The sequence below is a fragment of the Pleuronectes platessa genome, chromosome 22 (genome assembly GCF_947347685.1).
Source record: "Pleuronectes platessa chromosome 22, fPlePla1.1, whole genome shotgun sequence".
Taxonomy (NCBI): domain Eukaryota; kingdom Metazoa; phylum Chordata; class Actinopteri; order Pleuronectiformes; family Pleuronectidae; genus Pleuronectes; species Pleuronectes platessa.
In genome coordinates, this window is record NC_070647.1 from 15,662,322 (window position 1) to 15,685,810 (window position 23,489).

General features: G+C 44.3%; 1 protein-coding gene across 2 annotated transcripts; it reads right to left on the reverse strand.

The window, feature by feature from the left end:
- Positions 1–1,475: 1,475 nt before the first annotated feature.
- kdm7aa (lysine (K)-specific demethylase 7Aa) lies at positions 1,476–19,392 on the reverse strand. Of its 2 annotated transcripts, none has more exons than XM_053415131.1 (18): positions 19,253–19,392; positions 11,940–12,025; positions 11,315–11,432; positions 10,924–11,084; positions 9,049–9,190; positions 8,688–8,874; positions 8,178–8,340; positions 6,455–6,542; positions 6,242–6,348; positions 6,002–6,093; positions 5,778–5,864; positions 5,083–5,334; positions 4,862–4,992; positions 4,068–4,222; positions 3,884–3,978; positions 3,528–3,700; positions 3,049–3,434; positions 1,476–2,583 (listed from the first exon to the last, which is right to left on the reverse strand). In XM_053415131.1, the coding sequence occupies exons 1-18, from the start codon at positions 19,348–19,350 to the stop codon at positions 2,498–2,500; spliced, it is 2,607 nt and encodes an 868-aa protein (XP_053271106.1). In that variant the 5' UTR covers positions 19,351–19,392; the 3' UTR covers positions 1,476–2,497. The 2 variants fall into 2 exon arrangements, with proteins under 2 accessions (XP_053271106.1, XP_053271105.1); XM_053415130.1 differs by having other exon boundaries at positions 4,068–4,225.
- Positions 19,393–23,489: the final 4,097 nt, after the last annotated feature.

Here is a 23,489-nt window from a genome sequence, read left to right on the forward strand (position 1 = left end):
AAGACAGATTGAAGAAGAGGCAAACGTAATTTCATTATTTTTATTTACACGCAATTTTTGAAATGCAGGGAAAAAAAATGCATTAACAGTGTCACAGTTAGCCAGTGTTTGTATATTTTAAATCATAAGCCATTCAAATCTGGGGGAAAAAAAACACACAAATGCCAAGAGAAAGAGAGAGAGCTGCATATAAAAGCTAAAAGAAGAAGACAGATCCTGTGCGATGAAAACTACAGCTGAGAAGAAACCCTGCCTGCGGGCCAGCTCGTGTTTTTAAAAATTACTTAACATGCAAAGAGTTCAGGAACAGAAACCTTCAAATAGGAATCATCCATCTTATGTCCTCCCTCTTCCTGTGATAACAGCTAAGTAACTCAGAGGTGATAGTTCAGTTTTTACCTCGAGTTATGAAGTTAATTATCTCATCATCACTGGAAAACACAGGACTGTAGATGTTATGATTCCATGGCTGGTTCTGTAGAAAGGTTCAAGTGTAGTGTCAGAAAACAGCGGAGGAAATCGGGTTTGTTTTGGGATTGTGTGAAACACCATCAGAGCTGAGTGAAGAGTCACTCGTGGGTTCACGTGCACGACAAGTTCAACCTGAGCAGTCTCACGCTGTTAAAACGAGGTAAAGCTACTTGGCAACAGTTCGGTGTCATTTACATGCGCGGAAAGTATTTTAGAGTCGACGTATCACAAACACAGAGCGAGGGGACAGAACAGAAGTAATGACTGACGGCTCATCCTCACAACTAGAAAACCACAACCATGAAATCCTCTTCGTTAAAACAAGCAAAGCTCAGCCGCTCCCGAGCAGAAGGAGAAGCTGGAAGAGTCGAGAACATCCTGTTTCTTCCGTGACGTGGCTGGTGGCTAATCGAAAGTTATGTCCATGGCATCAATCCCTGAGAGTGAAGAACCTCAAGCAAATCACACATCACATCAGCACTGGTATTACTTCAAAATAAAAAACCTCACGCATCCTGTTGAAGTTCCTCAAAGTTTCACTTCTGAATACATCAACTACTTTGGATCGACCACAGTGGCTCAGAATACTCCTGTTGTTTTTTTTTTGCTAAATGATAAGTGGCACTAGTTGGAAAAAAGCTCAGGTGTCGATGTTCTCAACCAAAAAACTATTTTCGCACATCGGCCCCGAACCAGAAGAGACGAGAATCAACACAGGATCTTCTCGACCGGGCAGCGGGGGGGGGGGAAGAAGAAAGGAAAAGGTTGTGATGGTAGAAAGGTGATAAAAAAGATTCTGTATGTAAACTGCTACTCGACAGATGATCACATGAACTCTAAAAACATCCACATTTACAAAAAAAGTGTGTTAAAGATAAAAAAGAAAAGGAGAGAAAACAATAAAAGTTAAGAAAAAAAAGAAACCTCGGAATGAGCCGAAGTTTCAGGGTCGAAATAAAATAAAAATTCTCTTTCAATTAATAAATACATCATTCAGAATTCCATAAAAATAACACGTTTAAAAAAAACATCACAGATAAAACAGGAAAATAAATTAAGCAGGATAACATGCGAGTCACTTCTCTGTCGAGCGACTCGTAATTCCTATTCAAAACTATTTCACTAGGAGGCAGCACCCGGAGCGACTTCCCTTAATAATTACCCAGAAAGACGAGACTCCTTTCTGATGACTCAGCAGAGACAGTGCAGGTCTGAGAGAAGGTTTCTAATGCACCCATTTTCTTTTTCTTTTATACAAACAGGGAAGTGCGCAGCCGCCATGCTGCCTCTCACTCTCACCTTCCTCCTCTACGTCATTATTGCTGGTGTGATTGAGATAAAAAGTGGAGATGGGGAGGGGGGGAGGCGGTGGAGGGCAGGAAGGGACGAGCATGAGTGGAGAAAAGTACAAACCAATAAGCACCATTTAGAAATTTCAGTTCACCTCCTCCTCCTCTTAATGCACCTCGTTCTCCCCGCAGAGTGAAAACAAAAGAAGCTCTGCTGTTCCATCGTCCTGTTCGCTGACAGAGCAAGGGAGGGCGGGGGTGGGGTGGGGTTCTCCGGAGAGGGGGTGTGTTCTAGCAAACGTGACGCGGGGGGGGGATCTTGGCATCGGAAGCAGTAGATGTGTCGGTGAAAGTCTTTGAGTCGCTTCGTGTGGTCGACTTTAGTCCTTAATGCCCCCGGGAGCTTCAGTCCACCGGGTTAATGTTTTTTTTCCCTGCAGCAGAAAGCATCACAACATGCTCGCTCCTCGGTTCTGTTTTGTTCTTAGTGTGCTTGTAGTGACTCGCTTGTTTCAGATCCAATACCCTGTCTCCTAAGCATGCACAGTGAGTTCGTTTTTTTTTGTTAATTTTTACGCTGAGTCGTGGTGAACTCCAGGCGCTGAGCCCCCCCCCCTCTTCCCCCTCATGTTCTCTACAGCACAAACGTGTCCAGTAACAAATACACACATGGTTCTTTTTTGTTTTTCCAAGGAGAAGACAATCCCCCAGCTTCTTCTTTCGTTGTTTCTGAAGTGTTACACAAACACACGACTCCTGCTGAGTTTCAGGATCTTTCCCAGTCTCTGCTTGGCTGTGGCCATTCCTTTTTTGGGCCGCTTGCCTGGAAAAGACAAACCAGAGGAGATGGATTTTAATACAAAAGAAGATGAACAGAGTCACGACTGTGTCACAGACCGTTTAACCCTAAAACAGCAGCTTCATTAAAATGAGTTGATGATGGTTTAAATACATAGAACTCAGAGTTTATCTCCAATATTCAGCAGGAAACTGTAAAAATATGAAGAATTTTGAACAGAGTTTGATTTATTTGTTACAGCGACAGCTCTTCTGGTTCAGGAAGCCAGGGATTATGGGTAATATTCACCGTTACCCAGTGGTGTTTCACTTAAGTAAATAGGATGTTGATAGACTTTGTGTTTTCGCTACATGAAAACCACTGTGGCCTCTAGAGGGCGCTAGTGCTCCGTAAAAGATTCAGAGTATTGCTTTCAGCTTAAACTTTCACTTTTATGTTTTCATATTTCAACTTTTTTTGCTCATAAGAAGAAGAAAAAAAGTTTAAAACCTTTCGTGGCCTGATTGCTGATTGGTGGGGGGTTGGGGGCGTGTCTCTTGGAAGGGTGCAGCGGAGGAGACATGGAGGGGTCACAGTACTGGAAGTCCGTCTCTGGACTGGGGGCGTGGCTCTGACTGAGGGGGCTGGGGAGCCCCTGATTGTCCCAGGCCTCGCTGCTGCTGTTGCCCTGGCTGTCCATCGGGCTCTTGTCCCCCTGCAGGAGGCGCTGGTGCTGCCCCGGCTCCCTCGGCTCCATCCTCGAGCACTGGCTCGGGCTGGACCACCAGGGCTCCTGGGACGAGGCCCCCTTCTCCGGCTTGGGGGAGCACAGCAGGCCAGCCATGGACAGCATCCCCTGAATGGCCTCTTCTGTGCTGGGTGAGGTAGGACGGTCTCTGCAGGAGGAAGACGTCACAGCCTCTTAGTTAATACATGTTCCAGCTTTGATCTATGGGAACATTATCTACATCTTTGCATGTGTTTCTCACCGTTTGAGTGGTTTGTGCCTGAGTTTGTGTCCTGACGGGTCCAGCTCTATGACGTGCCCTGAGCCTTTCTGCTGAGATGAGCCCGACTCCTCCTCTCCCTCCTCCGGGGAGCTCTCTGAATCTTCATCAGACGAGGACGACGATGATGATGAAGACGACGACGATGCTTTACGCTGCTTTGGCAAAGCAAGACGAGGATTGAGACAAGAAAATACAAGCAAAACATTTATACATGTTTGACCTGAAGCTTGTTTAGTTCACTGTTCAACTCCCAGAGCTGTGAGTCAGCTCAGTATTGACTGTGGTTCTCCATCCTCTCACAAAGTGTATTATATAGAATCCTGCTCATCATTCACCTCTGTGGGAGAGTCACTGTCTGACTCCACATCTGAAACACTTGAGTCTCCTGAGACTTCTTCCCTGAGTTCAGTCTTCACCCGCTCCAGACCCGCTGAAAAACACAACAACACACAGTCAAGCTCCTGATGGTCACTTCACGTGGTTTCTTCTAAACGATGGTTTTCAGAAGCGGTGACTCACCGAGGAGCGAGGGCCTGTCGACCGAGCTGTGCTCCTCCTGCTCCTCCTGCGTCCACTCCGACTTCACATCCACATAACTCTTTGGTGGACACTGGCCTTCAGGTGACCGTTCACCCTCCGTCTTCACCGGGCTGCTGCCTGGTCGCCTCATATCTCTGCTAAAACAAATCAAAGAGTTTGTTTTCCAGCCAAATGTGATTTAATTCAATCAGTCAGAAAAAACTTTCTGACATTCATCATTTATGGTTTGTATAAACATTTATTTAATGCATCCGTTACTTTTCGGGAGCCAAAAAGTTCCCTGGAGCTTAATTTGGACTCTGGTCACTACAGTGGAAGAGTAGAGTTCCTGAAAAGATCCTAATGAATATATAATAGTACACGTTATAGTACACAAAGTTAGAAAATATAAAATCCCCTTGTAAGACAAACATTTAATTCCTGTGGTGGAAACTAAGCTTACTATTTTCTTAAACACTAATGTTTAAGGTTGTTGTCGACGTGAGGTATTTTTTATTCATATCACACACGGGATCATAAATATTAGAAATTTTTGTTTCAGTCCTGTCCAACACTAGTTTCTGTTGTTATTTACATTATCTTATTGGTTTAGTCTGTTTCCTAGATTTTTTCATTTTGTTTTGGGTTTAAGTTTGACAAAAAAAAATTATGAGTTAATGCGCATATAAGACTTTCTATTTTTCTGCTATGAACAAACTGCACATGCCCCCTGAGCCTTCATGACTCAGTGGATCAAACGCTGCTGTGTCGACCACAGAGAACCGAGCTCTCACCTGATGATTCTGCCGTTGACCAGCATCAGCCGGAGGTGGTTGTCCTCTAAAGACTCCGCAGCCGCAGCGATGGCCGAGGCCGTCGACACTTTGTTGAGCTTCCCATGAACCTTGGCACAGAACGCTGGATCCTGAGGAGTTCACACCAGAGTCAGTCAGAGAACCAAACCCCTTCACTGTTTACACTGTGCTGCCTCTCTGTAGCTTCCTGTTGTTCTCACCTCATCGAGCGGCCCCACCTCCAGCCTCCTCAGCACCTCCCTGGTGTGCTGCTCTAAGATGTCCAGGTTGGAGGGCACTTTGGGCGCCTGCAGCTGCTGCTCCCTCAGCCGCCTGGCAGCTCGCCGCGCCCGCCGCGCATGGCTCACCTTCTCCAGCGTGGACCGAGTGGCCGGGCAGGCGTTCGATCCAGATGCTGGAGCGCACCCGCTTCCCTGAGATTTCACTGGCTTGCTAACACTGACTGGTTCCTCCTGTGGAGTAGATTTCAAAACACATTCATGAAGTCAAGTGTCTGCCGAGGCTGGTGCTTTCATGAGGTGGCTGACAATAGGAAACATTTTAAACAAGTGTAAAGTCCTGGTTCGTTTGAAACAATACTTTAAATTTCTTTCAAAACATGAAGGATAGAACTGCTTGGTTTTATTAATTTGACACCGAAACTAAAGGACAATCTGTAGAAAACGTTTCTCCAAAGACCTGAATATCACGAAATGATAAAGTGCCTGAACACTGACTCCCCTGAAATTGCTAAAATAGATCGTTAGATATAAATTAGATATTAAAATTATGTTACACCTTCAGCTTTCTGTCACCAGTAACAGTTTATAGATATTTAAAACCAGCATCAATGCATTCCTTCACACAGTCTAAATGAAGTCCAAGGGCCTAACTCTACTCTTTTCTCTGTTCTTACCTCCAAGAAGCGGATTTCCTTGGTCAGCTCTTTAATGAGATGGTTGGGCCTGATATGATCTGGTACCTCACTGGTGGGTTGAGTCTCCTGAAAACAGATGGAAGAGAACAGAGAGAAGTTTGTCATCGAGAAGTTAAAGAACAAACAGAGGAGACGTCTCCTACTGGAACTCAGCTGCTCTGTTTTCAGAAATGACCTCTGAGGAAACTGAGGCTGACCCTCACCTCTCTTTTCAACCAGGTCTTCAGTGCACTGATTAAAGCCTTGACTCCCTCCACCAGGTAGGTTGAAGGTGGACAGTTGTCCTCACGGAGCTCTGAGGGAGAAAACAAACATTTGGTTGTAACTCAGATAGAATTTAAAGACAGAAAAACTAATCATAAGAAAATGTTATTTCCACGATGAGAAATATTATTTTATTTCTACTTAAGCCATCACAAGTTTCACAAACGTCTGCCTCTCACCTTTGAGCATTTCCAGCAGGTTCTTGGCCACGTACCAACAGATGGCCTCAAAGTACGGGAACTTAAAGAGGTCTGGTGTTTTCAGACGACGCTCCATTTCATAACACCTACGAACGAGCACATGAAAAAGAGTTGAGTTAAAAAGCAACATAAACAGGAGCGTCTGCCTTCAAACATAAATGGAGGTAAATCAGTGTGTTCTGAGGTGCTCACCTGAGCTGCATGCCAATATTGAGGTTATGAAGGAAGTTCCCTCCAAACGCCATGCAATCCTGAGAGGTGAGAACAGCATGGATCCAGCCTGCAGGGGGCGTCAGAGCACATAAATTAATTCAGAGTCTACACTGACACAATAATTAAGAGATATCAGCAAAAAAAACAATCACCATTAAACTTCATCAGGCAGAATCTGTTTATTTATAATGTCTGAAGATACACCCTGAGGTGTGCGTAAAAGAACAAACTTCTCCTCCCACAGTCGGACTAAGAGATAATGCTATCTATTAAAATAACGAGTCTCCCCTCAGATAAACATGGTTCTTTATCCAACACAGAGCGAGAGAACAGAGTGAGTGTCAGGGAGGGAGGGGGGGGGGGTCAGTGCAAGGCTGATAGACAGGCCTGATAATGCTCCGGTGGACTGAACTACTGTGCTCTCTGACCCCCACTTAATTCCCACCTCTCCACACCCTCCCTGCCCAAAACGCTCTTTTACAATGCTGCTTCGAACCTGCTGAGAAGCACTGGTTGAAGACTGGTTGAAGACGTCCAGCAGTTGACGGGCTGAACTGAGCTTTGTCTTTTTCTGGGAGCGGGAGACGGGTGGGGGTGGGGGGGGAGTGAAGGAACTCCATCGGCTTAAAAAAAAGTCCATTGAGAGGCTGACGGATGAACAATCGTATGGCTACGGACGTGTTCACTTCACTTCTATGAATGAAAGCACGTCATATTCTGCTCAGACACTTTCAGACACAGCACAGAAGTCACAACAGTTTTCTCACAAAACACAAATGTCAGAGTCAGTGGCTTCGGACTTTTTGCAGAACCGTTGCTGCCACTCCCGTGTTTAATGTCTAGAAACTGTTTGGTAAGCAAGTTGAAGAAGTTTCTAACTATTCTAGCTTTGGACTCAAGATGACTCTTGTGTCCAACTTGGAAAGACAATGGGATTCTAGCACTTTTGGTGATATGGGTCGAAATCAGTGTTGATTGGCTGTAAACGGAATAACGCGATTCCCGCAGCTGAATTTACACATCATGTCCTGTCCTCCTGAGCAATCCTTCATGTGAGACTTAGGGTCTGAACACAACTGCTCATCAACAACAATAACACAACCTCAGATAAAGAGAAGTGAGAATGTGAGAAGTCACGTGCAGGAGGAAGCCGTCATCTACAGCATCATTGCCTCTTTCATCGTATTAAACACAAGCTATATTTCTCTCTTCACTTTTCCAATGTAATTATGATCATCGAGAAATGTTTGGGTTGTCGCTGAGAGAGAAAATCCCCCTCTCTGTTATTTTCCTCTGAAAATGATAGAGGTCTTTCAGGAAGCCTGTATTTTCCTGGCAGGAGTCATGGGAAACTATTATTTCAACGTTTGAACGTATGGGAAAAGACAAACAAATGCAGACAACACTGGCGACGCAAATAGCTGTTGTGTTGAGTGTGTGAAATGTATTGTGCACAGACACAACTACGTATTATACAAGACTCTCGAGGTTACTTTTACATCAGACCTGTTTGGTTCAGTTAAAACAGATGCTGGTGTATTTGCCTTCTGAAAGGTTGAATTACTTTATCATCCTATATGTGATTTAAGTATGAATTTAAAGGAAAATGTAATCCATCTGCTTGGAGCTAACTGTTCAGGGGCTGATCTTAGAAGTTAACTTATTACATAATAAAAACATGTTAGGCCTAAAAGATACAGACCTGTAGGGATGAGCAGGGTGGTTCCTTGGGAGACGACGCACTTGTAGCACTTGTCCACTTTGTCCCCAAAGAACACTTCACTCTGATTGGGCGAGGAGCTCCATGCCTCATATAGTGCAAGGTTGGCAGGAGTGGGCTTGATCAAGTAGAAGATCTTTTCACCCTGAAGAACAGAAGAGGAGGATGACACACAGACACACACACACACACGATGTTGTGCGTTTGAGCGTGGCAGCTGTGATGATGCCCGCTGTTCTGAACACCCACTTCCCATCTGAGACTCATGTCTGCTGCAGTTTCTGGACTAGACAGTGAGATCATGAAGATTGAAACCGCAGAGCTTCATGATGCCAGACGCAAGGTGACCTTTCAGCTTGTGCTGGCCAATCAGCTGTGACTGCCCACCCTCAATACCACAGTATATACACAAACACGCTATAGCTCACTGGGCTTGACTAATGTGAGGGCAACTCACCCTGTGATTTAACAACAGCCAAAGCTCACACTCACCCAGAGAACATGGTACCAGACGGAGGTGCCTCCGAAGTCTATGTGGAAATCTGTGTAGCTGTCCTTGACCCCCATAAGGCAGTACTTCTGGACAAAGGGCTTGGGGAAAAAGGAGTCGTCCGGCCAGTAGTTCTCCACCCAGGACATTTTCTGAGCCACGTCGGGAACCTCCACCAACTCAGACATCCTGCAGAAAGAGACACCATAGAAAGGTTTAGAAGGTTGAGTTGAAAGTTATCACTCAAAGCGCCACTGTGTTCCCTTTTAAAAACATCTCCAGGTTAACGGCAGAAAAACAAACAAACTTGTGGATCGTCTTTTGTTTGTCTGTGCAGAGGGAATAAAACACAGGATAACTTACTTCGTGTCAGAGAACTCCAGGCTGATGAGGTTGAGCACCTTGAGTCGTTGGGACGTGGTGAAATACTTGATGAACTCGCTGAGCTTCATCTTGCTGTCCGCCTGCCGAGCCACATCTATCACATCGATGATTTTGTCGGTGCCTAGACAGGAGACAGTGACAGTGGATTAGGGTTAGTGGATGAAGCATATCAGTGGGTGTGGGGTTCACTGGGGTCATTGGCCTCCTGGCATCTCCATGTGCTTTCACAGATCAAGCCCTGAGGTAAACTGGCACCAATGTGGCAGAGCATGAAGGGTAGGGGAGGAGGGGGGGGTCGTACAGAGAGACCACATTGACAATCTTTCAATCTGTCCAGGCCACCGGTCCCTGAGGAGCTGCAGTGGGTGGAGGTGAGAGGTCTGCTGCGTTTAATGCAGTTTTGGGAAAATATATGCAGAAATGAAACAGCGTGCACGTGAGGTGTTTGCACGTTTGAGACAAAAAACAGATGCTGGAGAGGAAAAGAAAAAAGACGGCAGAGAGAACACAACGAACAGTCGAGACGCTACAAATCACACTCGGGTGACACATGGGGCCGGAAGTCGGAGCTGGGTGCAGTGTGTAGAGCAAGACAGCTGGTTGTTGTATTTTACCCAACACCCCCTCCCACACACCTTTTTTTTATTACCCCTATGCATGTTCTCTCTCTCTCTCCCACACACACACATGCACTCACAGAGACCCCTGAAGCCCAGCTGGCCAGCGTCTGATGACAGAGAACAGCTGGACTCGAGGCAGTCGGTCACAGAGAAAGAGAGAAAACCAGCAGCTTCACAAACACGACAGCAAGAAGAAAACTTTTCATAAACAGAAGAGAATCCACAGCTCGAGAGGCTCTGAGCTGCCGGATGTGGACAATCACTGTGATATATTACACCACCCGGTCATGTTAAAAAGGTCATTAATTAAGGTAATTGCTGCAAATATGTCTCTGTCAATATGATTGAACTAGACTCTTCACTTAGCGCATTAATTACTGCTCAGTTAAGAAATTGTTTTCCTTGTTAATCATCTGTTTATATAGCAATGTGGTCCAAAATGAATTATGACAGAAACACGTTCAAATCTCTATAAATCCAAGACTTAATAACGAATATCAACATGCGACTGATTGACGATGCTTGACTCGTATTCATCAATTATTATCGTTGTAATAAAATCCATGAGTAATGAAACCTAAAACAAACCCATGGATTTAAATGTGAGTAGTGTCTGTATCGGGCTGCATTTACACAGCTTCCATCGGCGTTCATTAGTTCAAGCACTAGATCAAACCGTTGACCACACACTGCGCCGGCTACACAACAGCATTAGACCCCAGTGAGTCACAGAGGACATCAGCGTTCACTCCTCCAGTCCCTTTGTCTTCGAACTGTAAGAAACGTAACCAGACACTCGGTCTCTGGTCACAACACCTGTGCATGGGCTTAATGCTCAATAGGGCATGGGAGAGAGAGATAAACTGAGAGAGGGAGTCTGTAATCTGAACTTAATGATAAAAACACCGGTGGGCTTGGTAATGGGCTGGTAACAGGAGCTGGGAAGTGGCAAGCTGTTTCGGTGAGGAAGAGCCGTGGTCACGGAGAGGCCAGTGAAAGCCTAGCCGTCACTCATTTAGAACTCATTCAGCCATCGTCTGATGCCTGATAAGTGGGTTGAAACCCCATGAACCTGGAAACCTGTTCGTATTGACACACAGATGGCGCCTGCTCAGCGATGGCCACTTAGCTTTTATTGGCTTTCCAGCAGGCCGATGCTGCCGCCTCCTCCAATCCCGGAGCCCACATCCTTCCCAGAGGATGAACATTAAAGTGGGTTATGAAATCTCCTTACCCACATACTGCTCCACGTCTTTGACAGAGAAAGCAGGGGCCGGGAGTTTGAGTCCCAGACCCTCCATCTCGGTGACCTGGATGGGGTAGTTGAAGCCGTGTCTCTCCAGGTACTGGGCCGTCACCTGCTCGCCTTTCATCCGCATCAGAATCTCATCACCGCTGGAAAGAGATCATGACATGTTTTCATTAACAGAGACTCAGAGTCATGATCCCATTGATCCAGTTCAGACCTGGTTTTAACATCTGTCCTCAGAGATCAGATCACAAGTGGCACATCCAGATTATGTCACTATTCAAAACGTTATAGACATCAGGTGGATTTGTTGTTTTATGTGGACAATTTTAAGCACAGTTGTCATATCTGTGCACGTGTCAAAACTCATATCTACCTGGCAAAGGCTCTGTTCTGCAGGTCCTTGACGAACACTGGGGTGCCAGCTTGAACCGGCTTCGATCCATTGTCGGCCTCCGTGTAATCGTGCCTGTGCCAGTTGTTTCGCCGTTTCACTGCAATAAAACAAGAGAGAGAAGAGTTTCACAGGGTTGTTTGGGTTCACATGTCTCCGCCGCCTTCGGGCAACAAAGTGCTGAATTATGCACGTCATCGCCACTTTTTGTGAGGATGTTTATTCACTACTTGAACCCCGGTGCAGAGAGATGGAGATAAAGGGGCCTGTCCTATCAAAGTGCAGGGCTTACAGCGCCATTCAATTAGCCGGTTAATGTCTGCCCTCTGGCGCTCAGAGGTTAACCCTTTCCCCTCCCCCTTTAGAAAAACTCAGACTTGACTATCACTACAGAGAAAAAACATTTCCCCTGGGACCATTCCCAACATACAGGGAGACGGGGGTGGGAGGTGAAATACTGAATTACAAGAAGGTTAGACATGTAAATGTATAGGCAGAGAATCAGAGGACAGTGTTTGATGAATGAGATGCATGTCGGGACAGGGGGAAGGAGGGAGGGACTCACTAAAGCAGAGAAGTGCCACTAATGAGAGAAAGCATTACTCACTCAGGGAGGGTCCGTGTACGACATCACAGTTGGGACAGTGGTAAACATCAATGTCCACGGCATGATGCTCCTCTACCTGCACGCAGCTGGAGACGGAGAAAAGACACAGAGTTAGAGCAGGCTCACACTTTCTCTTATGGCAGATACAGACTTTGAGTTAACAGTGATTATAGAAGTTTATTAAAACCCACATGGGACATGGGTTTAATAAACCAGGGTACAACATCAGGATTGACGTTTATAGATGGTCCAATGACAACAGCTACAAAGAATGTTTCTGATACTGTGAGAACTTAAAACCTCGCTCACGTTGCAACATAGGAACTATTACCAAAGATAATTCTTTCCACGTTGATCATCAGTCACGTCTAGATCAGCCAAAGATTGTTTATATACCTGCTATTGCATGTTCAAGCACGATTCAGAAGTTATCCTGCGTGTCTAGTTCATGAGTCACTTTCGTTAAGAAACCTTTCAGCAACAAGACAACAGAGAACTTAGGGAATGTGATGAAATACATCTTGGACAATGTAAAAGTAGTGATCAATAACAAGACTCTAAAAGAAAAGATGATTTGCAGTGTTGACAGAACTCGAGAGGCTCCTTTGTCAGACTGACACAGATGAATCAAACCAAAGCTTATGTCAAACTCTCAAACCTCATGAATCAGAGGCGGTGTTGGGGGTTTAAGTTTGAAGTAAACAATCACAGTGAAACAGTAAAGTGCAATTTGTGTTTAGAATGTGAACTTTGCTTCAAGTAGTTTTTCTACAAATGTTTTAGAACTGTTAAAAAGTTCCAAAGTTCCTGCAAAGCCACCACAGCAGTTACAAAGTCAAACCAAATATCAACACTAATTCAATTGATTCAACAACATAAAAGCAGCTTAAGATAATTAGTTTGAATCTGGTTTCACTTGTTAATGAACTGCCCCAAATCTATAACAGGGAAAAAGTTGTTATCTATACGACCTAACTAGCACGACTGCAGGGCCAGAAGAGCTGGTAATCATCCTGGAAACTCGTTTTCCTGTTTTGTTCCTTTGTGTTTGAATGCAGCACTAAGTCAAAACTTGAACTGAACACCAACTGCTTGCACGGACACTGAGGATTGTTGCAGTCTTGCATTTTTCACAGTGACAGTGTCACTCACACTGCTACCCCCGACCGTCCTGCCACGGCCAAACCACAGGCACCAGCACACTTGCATTCCTCTGTAGCATACCAGAGCCCCGATCCAGAGCAACCTGGACAGACACCAAGGGATGTTTAGAGTTAGAAAAACTGCAGCATGTAGCTGAGGCTCGTGCAGCTCGGATCATTTCAGTGGTTATATGATGGAAAATGAGGTGGAGGGTTAAACAGAGAGGATCCTCATAACAGACAAATATTATGTTTGTAATTTAAAGTGATTTTTGTTTAAGTACAACTGTCGGATTTTATATCACGTGTCCCCAGTTGACCTGGAAACTTTCTGGCTGATTTTCTTGTTTACTGTGATCTTTCCAATTAGACATCTTTGGAGTCTTATATAACAAAGTTTTTAATTATTCTGTTTCCTTAGCTTGTTTTGAATCTGTCCAATTACGAAACAAACCACTAAGCTCCTAACACTGTGATGACCCCAAGGAAGAAACTGCAACATGCAAACCATTGTAAAATAACAAACATGGTGAATTTAAACTTTAATAGTGTTGCCATGTTCAAACCATCATCACATTTTTTTGTGAGTGGCCAACAGTAGCATACTGCCCAGCAATAAAAAATGTTGCCGATAAAACCTCCGCTTTAAAAAACATGATACTTTGCGTGGGATGGAGTGGACCGCAGCGTGCTATCACCTTTGATCTACGAGGAATTGCAGGAAACTGTAAAGGAAATAAAGCCGAGGGCCATTAACCCATCAGGAAGTGGTGAGCTCGTGTGAATGCCGGACTCCATCACCCTGGTGCACTAACAGGATATCAACAGTAGCTGCTTCTCCAAGGTTTACCACACACACACACACACAACCTGGTGTTATTGCTGGCTGCACAGCGCAAACACATTTTGTGAGAAAGAGCGTCACCCCTCAAGCAAACAAGCTGATATCTTTCACGCATTTTCTAAGGGAAAGGGTCATAACATGCATGTAGTTGCTGTAATCACCCTGAATGACCTTCTAAACAAATACATTAGGAGGTTTTGCATCAGTTGAGCAACTGATAAGATTTTTGTTTTGGCATCAAGAAGGCACATTTATCTATCACCGGTTTCCTTTACACTCATTTACCCTGCAACGTCCACAGTGACAAAGGCCGTGAAAAGAGCAGCACCCCTGCTCCTGCACGTGAGCGAGTAGATGACCAACAATAACACTGCACAGGGCTTGGCTGTAGTATCGGGGCCGAGCTCATGTGTCAGGAATCCTGGTTCAAACATGTGGCTGTCGGCTGGAGGGAAAGCATGAGTCACAGCTCTCCGCCGCCGGATGGTCAAGACCAGCGAGAGCGGTGCCTTTGCAGCTGAGGTGACCTGGTTGTCCTCGGCTCACTTGGTATTTTCTTTTATGCAGCGCCACAGTGGGAAATCAGGGCACTGTGCCACATGCGCTGGCCTGACTCAGCTGCATGTCACCTGTAATGATCACTGCTTAACAGGGCCTGTGAAACTGTGTGGACTCGAGGCTGCAAATGCAAAACAAGGGGGGCGGGGGACTCCGATGAAAAAGAAAAGCGGGCCAAGTATTTCCTGCCTTGCACGTGCTTGATGGTGTATTGCATCATTGCAGAGCTGGTGATTGTGCAAACAGCTCTCAAACTGAGAACCTCACTGCCTTGGAAAACGACTGGGATCAGATTTAAAGCAACTGAACAGACATCAATGTAATACTCAATGAGATTGTGTTATCACTGAATGACAACGACAGAAAGTACAGTCGACGTAACCAGAAGATAAAAAAGTCTGAGCCTCTCCATATTCAGACTGGAGTTGTTCTGTGATGGCACCGCGGCAGATTACCAAGCACAACATCCCTTCCTGAACGAGACGTGTGTGCTTGGCTAAAGCCCCGGCCATCAACAGCCCCTCTCCCTCCACTTCCTCCCATCAAGGGCCTCCTTCCTGTGTGACTGAGGGAGCTTATTCATTAGTCCGTGCACTATGAGGGGTTCATTGTCCTCCATGATCAGTTCACGAACACAAAAGGCTGGAGGCGGGCAATGCCATTATTTTAAGCTCTAAATAACCGCTCCGCATGGGGCGCCGACACGCCTACATTAGGGAGCTGGCAGATCTCTAATGGATGGGTGGTAGAGATAGAGAGGAGATGAGGGCAGTAAAACACACCTGGCTATCTTTATCTATCTTTATCTACCCCGGAGGAGAACCGGACTCCTCCAGACCTGCACTAAATGCACTCAGCCAAAGCTTACATAAAAAGTGTCGGACCTGGACAGCCGTAAGAGCCACTGAGCCCTGACATATGGATAGGGATCTGTCATTTTGTCCTTACTGGTTAAATCTTTGAAACGACTTAGCATATGTGCGAACTAACATCTTTGCAGTGGTTGGAGCTTGAAAGAGACCGTAGAATCTCTCTGTGGTCGGATGGTAAACAACAAAAGAGGATTACTTTGTTGTTTATGGTGCGTTAGGGAGCCCCAGGGTCTTTTAACTACTTAATTGTTTTGGGTGCAGGTTGGGTTGACTTGAGGCTCCCGGCGCCAAGCGCTTTGCTTTCACACATGTCTTCAACGTGGTTCTCCCAAGGCCCCCAGTGCCCCTGAAAAACCTACAAAGTCATCAGTCTTGTGACTGTCTGCTGCTGGAATACATCAGCCAATAAACTCACAGAGACAGACAGATCTGAGGATAAAATCTGCTCTGTATGATTGTCAGGAGGCATCAATAACAAATGCGTTACTGTGAAGAGAAGACAAGTACGTCACTTCTTACTGGCAGCAACACTGAGCTGCACATTGTATATTTTAGACAGACGTTCATTGAGCTGAATGTGAACAGAGTCAAATCTACTGCCATATTAAAAGGAATGCTATAAATAGAGATTTATAAACTAAATGAACTGTAAGGCATAATGTATGGCTTTAATATCATAATTCACACTGACTTGTAATCAATACACAAGGCTCTTGACCCCTAATCAACATTGATCAAGCTACAAGTAATGCAGTTTGCCAGCCCCCCCAGGGACAGTTGTACTAATGAATGTAAACATGGCTTTTAACAGGAGCTATGAGGCCGCTCTTTACTTGGTCCAATTCACTTATCAGACATCTAAATAGACAGGACCCGAATCGTCTCCTCGTGGACAAAAAAAAAAAAGAGGATTCTTTCACTCAACCATCCATTTAACACAAACACTGAAAAGGCACTCTGTCGAGGGTATCCATCTCTCTCTGGTGTGCTCACACTCTGTGAGACATTGACGGATTGTGCATTGAACTTGGCTCGCTGCAGCTGCCATCAATCATTTCCTACGCCCCTGCTGGTTTAGAATCACCCCCTCCGCCCGCACCAAAAATCAGACAATGGGACGGCCACAGCGCCCGACACCTAAACTGGGGTAAACACTGTGATCCGACTTGACCCTGTGAGGACTTCCAAGCTAATCCGACATCCACAGCGTTGACATAAAGAGGCATCTTGGGAAACAAGGCAAACAACCAATTTACAGAAGTAGGTCTTGTAATTATGTGAGGCTTTAAATGGTAAATAGAAGAGTTCAAACTTGCAATTGTGATGTAAAACACAAGCTCTACTACAGGGCTCAAGAGGAGTCCTTTAAGGGAGATACCTGAGGGGCTCAAAATTAAATTGACGGAAAAAGAAAAGCGGATACTTATACTTTATTTCACGGTGAAATAAAATTTCATCTCAGGCATATCAATCTGTGATGGGAAATAGGTATTTCCTCTTTTTTGACAATATGCAGGGCAGAAATATTTGGAATTACTGCTTATGACAACAATGTAATGTGACCACAACTTCATTTACTAGTTACTGTCACGGAGTTTATAACAGTGACTTATCCAATGATAGTATACAATCTACTATAAACTACTGAAGCCCATCTGCTACTGCATCTCAAGTCTATATCAACAACACAAACCCAGATGGAGCCAGGAAATATCTCAGTATTGGTATAGCAATAAAGCCATAGTGGATGGTTGATGTGTGTCAATAATGGACTCTATACAAAGTACATTTGCAAGGAGCTTATCAAGACAAAGATACGTTTCTGTTTCCTGTTACCTCACTGATCACTAGTCCGCTGCAGAGGAACCACATTGCCCTGATTGCCCCGGTGCTCCAACCATTAAAAGTCCCTGGCTGTATTGTGTACACAGATGCTGAGAGATATAAGTGATGGAAAGCAGGACATTCTCCAGACAGCGAGACAAACGCCCCCCACACAAACAACAATCTCACGAGCACAGACACACAAAACCAGGCACGAGGAGGCTGAGCTCCACTCATTTCCACTGTGTCGGCGTACCACCATCTCCAGCCAGAGAATACCCCCTTCCCCTTCTGGCCCGCCTCGTGGGAACGAGGCTGGAAATGTGGCTGTTTTTGGAGCACTCGCTCTGCGTATGTGTGTCTCTGCTTATTAGTCATCAATGGGGGGGAAGCTCCGGCGTTTGTTCCTTTCCTCACTGGCACATGACACACAGCCAGCCCATCCTTTTTGGCTGTCGTACGCCACAAATTCTGGGCAGCCTGTTTTCTGGCCGCGTGCTTACTGCGGTTACGCAATGGCTTCCGTCATTTCCACACAAGCAAAAAAAAAAAGGTTATTGTATTCATAAACAGTTGCCGTGGAGACTCGCCCACACGGGCAGACTCAGCGGAGGGAAGAACGAGGGAAAATGAAACTTTCATCGATGACAGCTTTTAGACTCTGGGTTTTTAAGTTTAAGTTTATTAGAAGTCACAGTTGATGAAGTCTGGTTTGACTGGTTACCCAAGTCTGACAATGATAAGACAACACAACACTTTCTCTATCCTTTCATCATCATCATCATCAATCTTTCAACACAAGCATTCCAGCAGCTCTCTGTCTTGCTCAATACGATATAGACATTGAACACTGATCACGCAATCTAAAGTACAACTTGCACTACTATCTAGGTCACGCTATCACCCAAAAAGAGTTCAGTGTGACAGTGACACCAAAACAAAGCCGACATCAGTGGGTAGGACAAAAAGCGTGACTGAAACCTCACAACACACAGGCAATTACAAAACAGGATGGCATGAGACAATGATTCAACCTTCGGGGAGAGTTTTGACAGCTGCCGCCCACAAACAACATAGCTCAGAAAAACATCTATAACACCCACAGTGACCCACTTATAAACTAACAGAATAAAGACAATAAGCAGTTCAAGGAGATGTGCCCGTGTGGTTCTTTGAATGACTCCCCCTGTCCACCACTAGGGGTCTCCTGCCATGTGCCTCCTGTGTTTTAAAGGGGAGGGGGTTTAAATCTCTCAAGCTGTCAATCAAAGGCCAAACCATAACAAGCACCTTGTTCTCTACATTTCTTTTTTAACTTAAGCAAACCACTAAAAATGTACAAAATAAAAAAAAGCTGAATCTTTAAATTACACACTAACTTGAAATGTGCTTATATTGGATTTAATTGTATTATTATTGGTATCAGGAATAATCTAGAGATTGTGTCAAAACAGATAATTCAATTAAAAAACTTTGACAATGGGAATAAGTTTAACGTTTAAAGGTCGGTCCAGGCTGCCATTACCTTAAATAACCCGATTAGGAGAAGCAGATGACAGGAGACCTTGTTTATGTCGAGTGGTTTAAATCAAACCGGTTTAAATCAAAGTAAAGACAACATTTAAACTCATCTCTACTGGGATTTGATAAAATAAAAAACAACCAGCAGCCGGAGAGTGAACCGATGACCCCACCGGACTCCGGATCAGCCGGGTCGGACTGACACAGCTCGGCGGCTCCTTGCAGATCCGCGTATTAGTGGATAAAAACTGATTCCTCTGTGGTTCCTTTTGATCAATATCGATATATTTGTGTAGACTAAGTTCAGGTTATGTGTTTTGAGCGATTAAATTATAAATATGAGGCTGTTTCAGTGAGCGCAGCCCCACTTTCTTCCCCGTGAAGTCGCGTCAATGGAAGGTTTAAAGCCCCCGTCGCCCACCGCTAGCGTTAGCATGCTAAGTTAGCTTCCAGGCAGCGCCGTGCGGAGAACCGTCGCCTTTCTCGCCCAAGCCTCTCGTGTTTCTCGGTTCCGCTGCACTCCGCCGCCCCGGGACCCCGTCGCCGACCTACCTGCCGTGGAACCAGTCTTTGCAGATGTCGCACTCGATCATAAACCGGCTCACATCGTAGGGCTGCCGGCAGACACAGTACAGCGGGGCCGCCGCCATCTTCCTACTGTCCCCAAACAACGCAGGAATGAAGCGGGGCGGGGACTGAGCCCCGCGTCCGGAAATACCCGAGGCCGCACGAGAGCTTCCGCCACTCGGAGGACACCTCGCCTCTGACGTCACGCCTCAACTGGATTTCCATTAGTGTGAAAACACAACAATAACAGACACGGTTGTTGGGTCTTTTCCTACAAAGCAAAGACGTCATGGTTTTCTTATTATTATTTTATGTTTTTTATAATTCTGAAAATAAAACTGTTATCTTTCAATGTCTGAAAAATTAGCAATACATGATAATACATTTTTACATACTTCTTCATCAAAGCAGCACATGTGAAAAGTTAATAGAGCAAAGTCATTTTAATTTCATGAAAACGTTGACATTACAATCTTCACTGTGGATGACACACAAACTTCGCTCTGCACCACAGACTGTTTACACACATCTGGCTCACAGACAATAAAAAGTGACACTATATTGTAGAACTTTTTGAAGTAGATAAGTAATATCAGTAGGAAGTATTACAGTAGTACGGAAGAAGCTCCAGAGCTTGGAACAGCTACTGCAGCTAGTGATAATGATGATAATAATATTAATAACAATCCCAATTATAATCATAATAATAATAATAAACTTTCATATAGCGCCTCTCAAACCACAGCTACAAGGTACTTTACTATTACAAATAATTAGACACAATTCAAAAGCAAATTAAACAAAGGTAAACAAGTGATTAAAAGTTAGGACTAAACAAAGACAATAAAGAGCCTCCGTTTGTGTGGTACAAATTAAGAGGATAATTCAGTGCAAATGTACAAAAAGCAAATACAACTGTTAAAAGAAGGTGTAAAAACTGATTTAGTTGATTTAGGGAATCGGCATGTAAATGTGCAGCATCAGTACAGACTTATCTGCAACCTATAAACACAGCTGATATGATATAACCATAAATCTGTCACACAAGCCAAAGCAGCTCTCTCAGCAGAAAATGTGCAGAGTTTATCTTCCTGCCGTTCTCACACTTCTCTTCAAGCAAAAAGCGACAGAATATCCCCGAGCATCACAGGAGAACCAAAACACAACCAAATCCAGCCCTGGTATGTCTCCATGGAGCGTGTCTGACATGCTCTACGTGCTTGTGCGGTGAATAGCAATGGGACCACCGACCCACAGCTTGATCTGTGAGCTGACAGCACCCATCCCCCCACACACCCATCTGTGCTGCTCTGCATAGTCAAGCAGCTCTGGTGCATGCATGCACAGACTCATGAGCTCTGATTGCACAGGCGAGCGACACATGTGATTCACTGGTTTCGTCTGCAGGTTTCGTCTGTATTGTTTTTTTCCTTTGGTGCAGTCTGGGCCTGCAGCAAGACGTAAACATCTCCTTTGTCCTCAGGTGACAATGGCAGCCTGCACCTCACCAGTTGGTTGTAACTGATTGTTATCATGTTTTCACATTAGCTGTTCTCTCTCCCATCAGTCCAGCAGCTTCACCTCTGGTGTGCAGAGCCACACATGCCTGTAAACACTGCTCCTGGAAGTTAATTGCCTCTTGTAAGTGGAGGTCAGAGGTTCTCAAGATGGGTCTGTGTCACTGCTGATGGATGAACGTGCACAACTTCTACTTCTTAGAGCAGCCATGTAACCTCAGAAAAGACCAGTTACATTTAACTGGAAAAGCATGGTTTCAGATTTGAATTTGATCAGTTTGACTGTGGTTTGCACTAATATATAGTCTAAATGGAATTGCATCAGCTCACTGCAAACAAACTCTACAGACTCCAGCAGTCCACACATGGCCAAGTGCATAAATCCTAAATCGTCTTAAATCATGCAAATCTGAAAGCATTAGTGATTTGAAAGCACGGCTGCACACTATGAAGATCCACACATGCACGAGCATCAACTAATGATATGAAACACATCAGAGAAAAAGGTAAAAAGGATAAAGGTGCAGCCCGACGCAGGAAACTCCTTGTAAGTGAAAGTCAGAGGATCTGAAGATGTGTCTGTGTCACTGCTGATGGATGAGCTTGCACAACTTGTACTTCATAAACAAACACAACATAATTTAATTGATTTGTTGTTAAGTGATGCAACTTGTATTTGCAAAGGACAAAGTGTAACAGGTCGATTTATACAGAGAGATCTTCCTCTAATCTTACAAAGTTACTCTTGCAAATTATAATATATAATATAATATAATACAGATATAATATATTATTTTATAGTAATAAATTGTTAAATTAATATAATATAGCTTTAATATAGATAGATAGTTTAACGTTTAATTAATTCATTTCTAAAAATGTTCAAGAAATACGCCGTTATATCACTCTTTACTAGTTTGGTGTTACAGCGCTACCTGCTGACTGGGTATCGACACTGCTGGCTGCGCGTTCCTGCTGAGCGCGCACGTTATACAAACTCTGACGTCACGCTTTAATCCCCAAACAAGGAAGAGAGAGGAGCGCGCTCCCGTGAGTAACTGGCATCATAATGAAGAAATAGAGACAAGATGAAAACTGGTGAGGATCCTCCAAACACTGAAACATGTGATGACACAGGACGACACATGATAACACAGGTAAGACATGTACTGCATGGTCTTAACATGTTAGAATGAGGGGACACTGTATATTTATTTTTATATTTATATTTATACAGAGATGTTCTGTGTGTCTGTTATTTGTATTTCTTGTCATTTTCTGTGTCGTTTATTTGAAGGGATCCATGAATTCAATGTATATGATCACGGGATATCAGAGCAATGATATGTCATGACGTCGAGACCAGTACTAAAACCAGTAATGTGATATTTAGACCAATACTAAAAACATTTTATGAATGGCTAAGATTTTGAGGATGTGATGTTATTAGATCTCAGCGAATTGATGTATCGATTAAATGTATTCTAGAACTGAAGTCCTGTTTTCCCCATTATGTGAATATTTGCATCCTCAATATGAGCAGTGAGGTCAGAGGTCAGAGGTCAGGTCCTGCCTGTAACCCTGATTTGCTCTGATGTTTTGTCGAAGGACGAGTAGGAGACGCGTCCTGAACCCGAACATGAGGCGTCTTGGAGTTCTTCGTTTATCGAGACACGTGGATGGAATACGAATACTCAGTGGACAAAGATTTCTCCAGGTGTGTTTACATAAATTACACAATTAACTCATTTTTATTTGTATGTTGCATTGCTAATAACTATAATATCGACCAGGATGCTATTATAGACCTGACTTACTCTCACTCATTCACAGTAAACTGAGAATAAACCGCGACATCACAGTTGCCGTGAGTGAGTTTTTTAACCTTTGTTCTCTTTAACACACTGAAACCAGTTATACACAGATATTGATGATATGTTGATCTATTATTTAAGTTATTAACATCTGGTTCCAGATGTGGGAGCAGATATTCTGGATCTGGCTGAGACCATGATCACATCCAGCGGCCTCCAGTATGAACCAGTGAGTCTCACACACTTTATCTGCAGAGTTTCTGTTCCAGTTTTAAGAAATGTTGCTTTTCACTGCTGCCTTTGTTTCTCTGTGTGTTTGATCAGGTTATTTTCGACCTGACTCCTCAACAAAGACTGTGGCAAAGGTGAGAATCCATAAGATCACTAAGGTAGCACCTGATTACAAGTCCCAGAGCAATAGTAAAATATCACTAATCAGCTTTTAACTTTTGGATTCCACATGTTTTCTTAACCAAATTCTCCTGTTTCAAGTGTTGCACTTCTACAGAGTTAGTGACAGTTTTTAAACCTACATCACTCTCTCTTTACAGGGATGCTCCACGGGTTTGTCGGCTACTGCTGCGATGTGATTTGCTGTCGCTTTAAACTGGGAGGCCTCAGGCCCAGAGAGGTGAGTCCAGATGCAAGAATACCATCTGATATTGATTGATATTTGAGCTCAGTATCGGAATAATTACTTGCTCTGTATGAAATTAGGCTAAACTTGAAAAAGAAATCGTAATAGATTTGCCTAAGTCTGTTCCAGGATGTGCAGCTTCACAACCAGATGAACAATGTGAACAATCACCTCGTCCCTCTGTTGGCTGAAGACGTTCCTGAGGAGTAGCTGTTTCTCAGTGAGCTGAACAATGAGGATTAGACCTGGAGGAC